Here is a 10,019-nt window from a genome sequence, read left to right as displayed (position 1 = left end):
CATCAACTCTTTGTGCACTTTTTAAAAAAATCCATATTCTGAGGTTTGCTCTCCAAAACAAAGAATGTGAGCCTGAGTGCTAAAATTGGCTCAAAGAAAACTTCTGATATTTTTCCTGTAGCCAAGAGAAGAATTAGAATCCTCCTAGGAAACAGCTTCCAAATGAAAATGAAATGCTCCAGAATGCTTACAGCCCCAGTGTTGCTGGAAGGGCTGACAAACAGTTTTTCAAGGAACCAATATGAATGAGTATCCCCAGAGTTACACAGGATGAAGATTTGGGAAATATTTGCAGTTATTCCTAAAAATAAGGGAGATCACTGTCTCTGCACTCAGACACTGCCTGAAATAGCCAGAGAGGCTCAATGTCAACCAGATCTTAGAAGAAGAAACAGAAATGAAGTATTCTCTGTCATCCAATGATCCGCAGTGAGTAGATCAGTGTCTCAGGCTTCTTTTTTTTCCTCATTTGATCTCCAAAGGTGCTCCTCAAGACCTGCCATCACAGAAGCCCCCACAGCTTTGTTAATGATTTAGCACAGAGTTAGCTGGAAAGAAAATTCGGATCATTACTGAGAAGAATCCACTGCCTCTGTGATTGCGGCCACTTACTTAAGCAAAACTGTCAAGGATGCACTTCATCGAGCTGATAATTGTGAATGAATTATTTGATCTATATTAGCGGCAAAATTAAACTAATTATTTTAACCAAGGAAGTGTGACAGTGTACACTGTTGTAAAGATAGGCAGCAGATCTAACTGCCTTTTGAACAGATTTCAGATTAGCAGAGGAAGGTATTGATCACAATCCAGTAAGAAAGAAGGAATAGTTCATGCCTTTCTGAGGATAAGAGCTCACTGAAAATGCCCAAAAGTGATCTCCAAGTAGAGATGCTTTCTCTCTGGCTGCCGGCCCATCAGTGAGGTTTGGGAGGGGTGGACCCTGGATGAATTGCCTGCACCTGTGCTCCCAGGGCTGGCCATGTCTTTTCACCAGTTGCTCAATCACTGTTTCAGTCCCTGACCTAACAGTCCCCACACAGTTGTTCACATGGCTCTCCAGATATTTTCTATTTTGTTTTGAAGGAGAAATTATGAACTCGCAGTGATAAGTGGAGTGGCACTACATCTGTTGAGCGACAGTTTCTTTAATGACTTTCAGCAGAAGAAAATCAGCTTTGTTCACCTGTAATGAGAGAATCATGACACATACCCATGCTCACACAGTTTCATAAGAATTTAATGGTGCCTTTTCCTAATGAAATTTGTTGGTTTTTTTAAATCCACATGTTGGATAGAACAAGATTTTGGCCCTTTAGAAGAAAATGGGCCAGTTTAGAGACTTCAACAGAACAAAACAATTACCATTTTGTTAACTAATTTGCTAAAATGCAGCAAGAAAAATTATCATAGCTATAACGTACAAAATCTCAAAAATAAAATAAAATTCCTGTACTAATAAAAATCTACAGTTTGGAGAAAAGCATGTAAGTATTTTCCAGCTCTGAAAACAAGTCATGTGCATTTGTGGAAGTATTCTCTTCAGATCACAGGATATAAGCATAAGAAATAAATGTGCAAGCATTTCCATCTCTAAGAATAAACAGAATGCGTTTTCTGTCAGAACTGTTGCAGTCATTTAAATCTCAAACCTTTCTTTGAGTCTAATATTGAAATTGCAGATGAATTTTTGTGGAGCAACAAGGACATCTTGAGGCAAGACAGAAAAATGCAAAACTTCTGTTCCACATTGATTTGGGAGGATAGAGGGTCAGAATGTTGGTAACTGGCACACAGTGCAAATGTTATGCTCTTGAATTGTTTGGCAAAGTCCCACAAGTTCCTCAGAGTATTATTAAAGCAGTTCTTAGCCAGCAGTCCTGAAATGACAGGAGACATGCTTACCAATTATGTTGCTCTACTTGCTAATAGCTTTGAACACAGACCTGCATTAGCAACATGCTTGTCGTGGTGCGTTGAGTTGCTTTTCTCCTTCTTAGAGAAGTGAAGAAAAAAACTTCCCACTGCTCAAAATAAGAATATAGTATTACACTGTACATATTTTAAAATGGAAAAGTATAAAGATAGTGAGGAGGCTTTTGAAGTATTAGATGCAAATCTACACAAAAAACTTAACTTTCACAGTTCTTTGTATTGCTTTAAATTTGTACCTCTGAAAATCCAATATAAATGTTCTCCAAAAGAGAGGGGAAAAAAAATCATAAATTTCTTACTGTGGTTAAGATTTGTATGGTATGAAAATACACTTTTAACTTCAAAAAAAATTCTAAGTTAAAACTGGAGTTGTGGGCCCATTCGTAGAACTTTCTGTCCCCTTATTGGTATCTGCAGCCTTAAAATCATCGCAACATTCAGGAGCATCATTTGCCTCTGGAGTTGATGAAGTAAGGTCAATTGTGATCAAATCAGTTTCGTGATCTTTTTTCTCTACTTCGTTGCAAAATTCAACCTTATCTTCCTGCTGGCTGTTCTTTATTTGTCCATTCTGGGCAGGATAGGTACGAGCAATGGTGTCATACAGAAATTGGTAATGTTCCTTAAATATAAAGAGAAGAGGTTAGTATGAATGGAATGCACAGAGCCCACAGATTATCTCATTCTTACTTTTTTAAAATGTAGCACATAGCTGGACGTGCAGAACCTATGAATCAGAACCTATGAAGCAGATTCCACAGCTTCTGGCAAAGAGAACTGTGGTACTATGGTTTATTCCAATTTCATGTGTATGTAATGCCTCTGCAGCTGCCTCTATCAGATGCACTAAGCAGTGCACTTTTGCTTTACAAAGTGAAGTCACCAAAGCACGTTCTTCAGAGTACCTAAGCATTAAACAACTTGTACTGTGAAGTTACCTATAGTCTGCATCATACTGACAAAAACATTTGGTTTGTTAGTAAAGCAGCAAATGCCACAGAGATCCAAAACCTCTCAGGGGATTTAAAGTAAGTAAGTTGGTGGCTCCTAATCTGTGCAATGGAGTTAGTCCCCCAACCACTCAGTTAAATGACGCTGTACCTGCATGTCCTTTAAGCAGCTGCAGAAACACCAGTTTATGCTATTTTTAATTGTACAACATGCATCCTTCCACAATCTGTTTTACAATTACAGCTTTGGACATCTCATAGACTGCTTTATTTTTATCAGTAAATGCCAATTCTCAAGTAGTGGTAAGTGGCTGTCAATATTCTGATTGTAATTATTGTTCCCGTTGCAGAAACAACGCATAAGGTTAGGAGGATATTTGACTGATGAGAAGTGTTGTGATTTGTCCTGTTAGGTCACAGGATTTACTTACAAAGGTAGAGACCACTCCCAGCCTGCTGCGACGAAGAGCTTTTACTACTTGGAAAACATCTATTACTTCTTCAGTTTCTGCACTTTCCAAGAGGGTCATCAAAGCACAAAACACACCAGTCTGCTGCGATCCATCACTAAAAGAAAATGCACCTTCTTAAAATGTAACATCAATAAGACTTCTTATTAAACAATAACTTTATTTCAAAGTCTATACAATGAATTACATATCTGAAAGGTTTTTTACTGGACAGAAATTGTGACAATTAAGAACATTTGTAGGATACACACATGACACAGCTTATTTAGATTATATCTTGAATTAATGTGGCCACTTATATATCAGAGAGAAATTAGAAGTAACAGACTTACAGGCTCAACAATGATTAGTGTGATTATCTTCCTTTTAAGATAGTATGCAAGGTTATTTTTAGAAATGGTCCTAAAAAAGTCAACTTATACACTGGGATAAACTAAATACTCTGCTGGATCCTCACTATTATTTCACTGTAAGAGCACTCTAAGCTAGCACTTCTCAAAATACATGTATCAGGCAAAAGCAGCTAGCTCTGATCACCTACCCACACTCAGGCTTGTTGAAGAGAAGTGCACTCATCTTACAGTATTACAATCAACAAGGTCAATTCTGAGCTGAAAAGAACATCCTAAGGATAGCTGAGTCTCTCCCTCAAGCCATGGAAAGGCTTGTGGGAAACGGTAGCTACCACAAAATTGTGGTTACTAAGCATACCCAAACCTCAGAAGCAGGTTAAAATATGTGTTGAGTCAAGACCCACCAGCAGTGGATGACAAGTGGGACACTGCGGTTGTTCCTGTTGTCCTCAGAGGCTGGTCTGGATGGCACTTTTTGTTTAAGGCTTAGAATCATATCAACTAAATCTTTGGGATCTTCCGGAACATCCAATCCATTCCACTTGTGATACTGATACTGATATACCTTCTGTGTTTCTTTCCTCTGCAAAACAGCAGTGGAGATGTAGTTAATGGTCAGGCTGAAAGAAAAGGTTCATGTAGCAGTACATTCATTGCAGCCGATACACAAAAGAAAACTTACATTCCTGAGGAAGTACATTGTGATATGAGCTCTGCCTTTATGTAATTGTGAGGTAGGGAGAGGTCCAAGCATTGCTCAAAGTACAAAAGATAACTGACCTCCTGGGACTCTGCTACCGCTGTCTCGGCAATGTGCTATAAATGGTAAATTTGAGGCAATTTGTCGCATTTAGTGTGATTAGCAGCTGGTCTAGAAGACAAAAATACTTCATTTTTTTTACAGCAGAAGGTATAAGTGGTGAGAACTGCCCCTCCTCTTTCTTTGGGCTAGATCTATAATTAGAAGAACAAATGTAAAACGTCCTTTCGTAATTTGCAAAGAAACTTCTACCTTCAGATGTGTGACATCAAACGCGCGTATGGTGTAGCTAGGACAAGAGTTGACATCTGTCATTTGAACTTCTATGCCATCATATGTTTGTCTTCCTTCTCCCCAGTACTGTGCACAGAGTTCCTAAAATAGATAAAAATACAAGTTAGTGCTTACCGTACAAACTTCTTTATATTTTATCTTCCACATGCATTTGCAGAATGCGTTCTCTTCAAAGTAGAAGAGAATAAGAGAGTGCAGGTCAGTATTTTCTTTATATATAGATGACCTTTAATATGCCAGTGAGAAAATGTCGCCCTTACCTCATCCCCTTGTTTCAGTTCTGTCAGCATAACAATGACTTTGACTTTTCTTTGGAATACCATTTGCCAGAAGTCAGAGATAGTTTCCTGCAATGGTCCTTGTGTTGCAATCATAGCTTTTGGACCCCAGTAACCCTACAAAAGAAACGTAAAATATTCTTCCCTTAAATTTATTTCAAATGTGACTGTCATGCAACAGAATTCATTGTCATGTAAAGAGCACTAAATTAATTATCTCTTTTGGTCATTGGGAAAATATGCCCATCACAGCAGGCAACAATCTTACAGGAATTACAGTCAAATGACAGCAAAATCACAGTATGAATTCCAAAGTATACTTCCAGATTGACAACAAGATGCATTTATGCTACAGTGAGTGAGATCTCACAGTGCCATTACCTACAAAGCATATTTTTTCAGGGCTAAAACAAATATTGAATTCTATAGACCTGTTTAATCAAATCAATAAGAAATAAAGTTGACACTATTACAACAAAGTTAGTATGCCTGAAGTTCACACTAACCTACCAAAAGTAAAACTAAGTTCACACTTAATAGATGTAACAGTGTCACACTTTAAAGAATCCAGATAAATCTAATTTACCTAGTAATTCCATAACATCCATTATCTTCATAAGTGACAGATAATGGCTCTCTTCCTTGGGGGTAAATATGACTCCATAAAGCTGATGGCCCAAACATTACTAGCACAGCTTTGTATATGTGAATAATAACCGCACTCACATTTCACTTGCAGAGAAAATATTAATATGGATAAGTATGTCGTAGCAAAGTTTAGAATATTTTTATTATTAAAATTATAAATGGATTTGCCAATCAAGTATCAAATCTTTCCTTTTTATTCAGGTAAATTTTATTCTATTTGTGAAGTCAATAAGAGAATTTCAAGCTGGTATATCGTTCTCACAAGCAAGTATTAGCTGAAAGCTTGTGAGTTACTTATAGAGGACCCTCTATATACATACAGTTATGAAGGAAGCATTAATGTATTTGCTTGATTCTTCACAGTCACTGTCCTCATCTGAGGAGTCCTCTGAATCATGTTCGCCCTCCTTACTTTGTTCCTCTTCATTCCTGATTGGCACTCGGTTAAAGTCATCTGCACGAGACGAAGTCACAGTTATACCACACTGCTGCTCATATAACGGTATTTGAGCAGGGCTGATCCTCTGTGTCATCACCCTCCTGCCACCTCCAGGGAATCCCAGCTACTGTTTTATTACTGGATGAAGATGGCCACACACATGGTGGCTTGGGTTCCCTTGTGGTTTGTTTGCTTTGTTCTCGGAGCTGAGCAGAGGAAAGAAGTTTATCTACTCACTCTGAACTGTGTCCATTTCTGAATTTGGGATCTTGCTATCAGGTGTACATTTGTCACTCTCTGACTAGTAGAAGAGAGTCAGGAAACTGGGTACTGATTCTGAAAAGCCCTTGCAAAACATGTTACAACCAGCAGTGTCCAGGCAGCAGTCTCCTTCCTGGCAGAAAGCCAGAGGCATCAGAAAAAAAGGGTTTGATAGAAGAGCACTATGAGCTCCTGCACGTTGGGTAATGTCAAAAGTCAACCTTGGAGAACCAGGATTTGAGAAAAGCTCCTCCAGGTTTCCACCTGTCAGGCTTCCTCTTCCCAGTGCAATTCCTAAGTGAGCCATAGACATTTTGGGGCACACTGCATCCAAATATTGATCAAAGTGTTGCCCTATATGTAAGAGAGCAAACTGCTTTTTGAAGCTTAGTGCCTTTCTTCACTAGCTCGTCAGTCACCAATTTCAAGTTCTTCATTTTCACCATAAGAAAATGAAGATATCCTGATATTTTAATGGAAAATGCAACCAGAAAAAGGCCAGTCTTTCACCTAAAAGTTGCAGAATGAAGACCACCTGGTTTGAAATAAATTATTCCCCAAAATTCATATTTTTAAAAAATCATTTCTTCTTTAAATCACAAGGGGAACTTTCTAATTTTACAATCTTGAGAAAATTACTTAAATACATCTCTGTAAGGTAATTTACTGTCCTCGTTTGTTCAGAATTTAATAGGTTTTCTTGAAGAAGACAACAGATAAAAATTCAGAAGGTTCACAGAAAATACTTACATGGAATGGTGTTGGCACTCCTATTTTTGTTTTTATTTTCCTCTCTATTCCCAGTGTTCTGTGTCCGCCATCCCTTGTAGGAAGGTAGTCTCTAAAGAAATAAGTTAGACATTATGTTTGAGATAAAAATAGTTTCTTGTATCTTGGTCCCCTCTGAACACCCACATTCTGTCCTCCCAGTGCCTTGGATTCTTACTTCAATTCTATAAACTTTGGTCACATCTGGACTATAGCTTAAAAATGCCAACTCCAACAAATACAGTAACATGGAAAATATGCACACAGACAGAACTAATCATCCTATGTCCCTGATCTTTATTAAAAATTTTATCACAAAAGTGATCTATTATACATGTTATCTCTTTCTTGTGGCTATTGTGCAAGTACCTTTCAAATCTAAGTGGGAGTGAAGGCCTGGGAGACTAGAAAGCAATGCTTCTTACCTGAAATTCTGCCTCCAGCAGAGAAGGTTCACTTGGAGGATCTTTTCTTTTCAGATTGTTAAGATAGGAATGTAGTTCTGAGAGGCTGACCTCTGTTTCTCCATACTGATTGTATTCCACTAGTGCTTGATGGATAAGGATGTACTGTGACTGGTGTTACCCATTTGAAAAGTTTAAAAATGAAATTATGAGTAAACAAATTTATACCATTTTTTAAAAAACAACTACTAACTACTATTTCTTATGTTCTAAGTAGTAATAACATTAAACATTACCACTAAGCAGCCATTACATTCAACTATTAAAAATCATAGGGGCTTCCAAGTTAAACATTTTGGAGCACGCAATGTGCATCCCATTAAGCCTACCATTGTACTCTCAACTTAACTGAAAATCCTGCTAGACAGTTTCTTCAATACAAAATATATTTGACTATGCAAGTTCAACTCTGCCTCTTTGCACTTATGAGCTGCATGCCAAAAGCTGGATTATCAAATCTAAAAAGTAACTGTCCTCTTTCTCTAGCATCTAAACTTAACAAGCCTAAACTTGTTAAATTTAAACTAAAAAAAACTGTGCTGGAAGTTCTCTCGCTCTTTTGAGAGCCGTATTTTGTATAAAATTCTTCACCTGAATTTTAGCAATATTCATAACTGAGCAGAGCAGTTCTGAGAAATACAGATCAAGAACTAGTAAAAGAGAGTTTTAAGTGAAAGGAACTTTAGTAAGATACCTCTACTTGAACCATGAGGCACCGCTGCCGGCGCAGCTTCACAACGTAGCCATAAACATCCACTCTGCCTTCTGCATCCAACCCCTCCAACATAGCATCAATTCCAATATAGGTCCCAGTGCGCCCAACTCCAGCACTGCAAAGTGCAAAGGGATTTGGTTATCATAGAATCAAAGAATTATTAAGGTTGGAAAAGACCTCAAAGGTCATCTAATCCAACCGTCTACCTCCTATCAATATTGCCCACTGAACTAAGATGTAAGTACTACATCTGCATGTTTCCTGAACACCTCCAGGCACAGTAGCTCCAGCACTTCCCCAGGAAGCCTGTTCCAGTGCTCCATCACTTTTTTGGAGAAGTTTTTCTTAATATACAACTAGAACCTCCCCGACACAACTCGTCCTATTGCTAATTATGCAGGAGAAGAGGGCAATCTCCCCATTGCCACAACTTCCTTTCAGGCAGTTACAGAGAGCAATATGGTCCCCCCCGCCCCTCTTCTTCTTCAGACTGAACAACCTGTGTTCCCTCAGCCATTCCCCATAAGATTTGTGTTCCAGACTCTTCATCAGCTTTGTTACCCTTCTCTGGATATACTCCAGGGCCTTGATGTCCTTATTGTAGTGAGAGGCCAAAAACTGAAGAGAGCACTTAAGGTACAGCCTCACCAGAGGCCTCTCTGCTCCTGCTGGCTGCACTATTTCTGACACAAGCCTTCTTGGCCACCTGAGCACACTCTGTTGGCTCATGTTCAGTCAAGTGGTGACCAGCACCTCCAGGTCCTTTTCCTCTGCACAGCCTTCCAGCCACTCTGCCCCAAGCCTGTCATGTTTCATGGTGTTTTTGTGTTCAAAGTGCAGGACCCAGCACTACATCTTGTTGAACCTCTACCAATTGGCCTCAGCCCAGCAATCCAGCCTGTCCAGATCTCTCTGTAGGGCCTTTCTACTCTCAGGCAGATAGACACTTCCACCCAGTTTGGTGTTATCTGCAAACTTAATGAAGGTGTTCTTAATCCTCCTACCCAGATCATCAAGAAATATATTAAACAGGCATATCTGAGTCCCTCCCTGAGAGAGGAGCAATCAGTGAGAGAGCAAAAGTGAAAAACACTTCTCGCTGGAAATTAATTGCAACACTAAAAATGATAAGTCTGAGTTTTAAATGCTTTTTAGTGACAATAAGGCCAATTCTGTCAATCATGGTGCTTACAGCCAGAATAGTGCAGCGTTTACCTGGCTGCTTTTCAGAAGTCTACATATCCTCAGGTTTAGTCAATTTGAATAGAGATTGATTCATCAGAAAAAAAGACTTTTCTCTTTAACTACCTCAAGTAATTATTGCACAAAATTTGGGATAAGCCAATTACTTTTGACTTCTGCTAGCTCCATTCTGTGAATAGCTTAACTTCATCTTCATTTAACATAACATAATCATTATAATAGTTTTATATTTATATATAGATTTTATATATATATATATATATATTTATTTATTTATTTATATTTATATATAGATTTTATATTTATATATAGATTTACCTGCAATGAACCACTATTGGGCCACTAAAAAAGTTGCTGAGGGCATTGACTCTGCGTCGGAGTTTGAGAAGGAGATGTGGATCCTCAGGAACGCCATGGTCTGGCCAGCTGGTGAACTGAATGTGAGTGACATCTCTTCCAGATGTTCTTTCTCTTCCCTGGA

General features: G+C 38.5%; 1 protein-coding gene across 7 annotated transcripts in view; it reads right to left on the bottom strand.

The window, feature by feature from the left end:
* Positions 1 to 1,219: 1,219 nt before the first annotated feature.
* The window catches only part of PTPRC (protein tyrosine phosphatase receptor type C), a 60,830-nt gene continuing 52,030 nt past the window's right edge, over positions 1,220 to 10,019 (bottom strand). For all 7 annotated transcript variants that reach the window (XM_031595815.2, XM_090146148.1, XM_031595818.2 and 4 more), the window contains 10 exons: positions 9,857 to 10,014; positions 8,315 to 8,450; positions 7,582 to 7,731; positions 7,139 to 7,229; positions 6,009 to 6,142; positions 5,023 to 5,157; positions 4,721 to 4,843; positions 4,113 to 4,291; positions 3,317 to 3,452; positions 1,220 to 2,557 (listed from right to left, as the gene is read on the bottom strand). In XM_031595815.2, the coding sequence (XP_031451675.2) occupies positions 2,288 to 2,557; positions 3,317 to 3,452; positions 4,113 to 4,291; positions 4,721 to 4,843; positions 5,023 to 5,157; positions 6,009 to 6,142; positions 7,139 to 7,229; positions 7,582 to 7,731; positions 8,315 to 8,450; positions 9,857 to 10,014 (1,512 nt within the window). In that variant the 3' untranslated portion in view covers positions 1,220 to 2,287. The remainder of the gene's footprint in view (positions 2,558 to 3,316; positions 3,453 to 4,112; positions 4,292 to 4,720; positions 4,844 to 5,022; positions 5,158 to 6,008; positions 6,143 to 7,138; positions 7,230 to 7,581; positions 7,732 to 8,314; positions 8,451 to 9,856; positions 10,015 to 10,019) is intronic.

Source organism: Phasianus colchicus, chromosome 9 (genome assembly GCF_987193195.1).
Source record: "Phasianus colchicus chromosome 9, bPhaCol1.hap1.1, whole genome shotgun sequence".
In the NCBI taxonomy this organism is placed as follows: domain Eukaryota; kingdom Metazoa; phylum Chordata; class Aves; order Galliformes; family Phasianidae; genus Phasianus; species Phasianus colchicus.
Note: the sequence above shows the minus strand (reverse complement) of the source record. Positions and strands in the feature narration are given on the sequence as shown.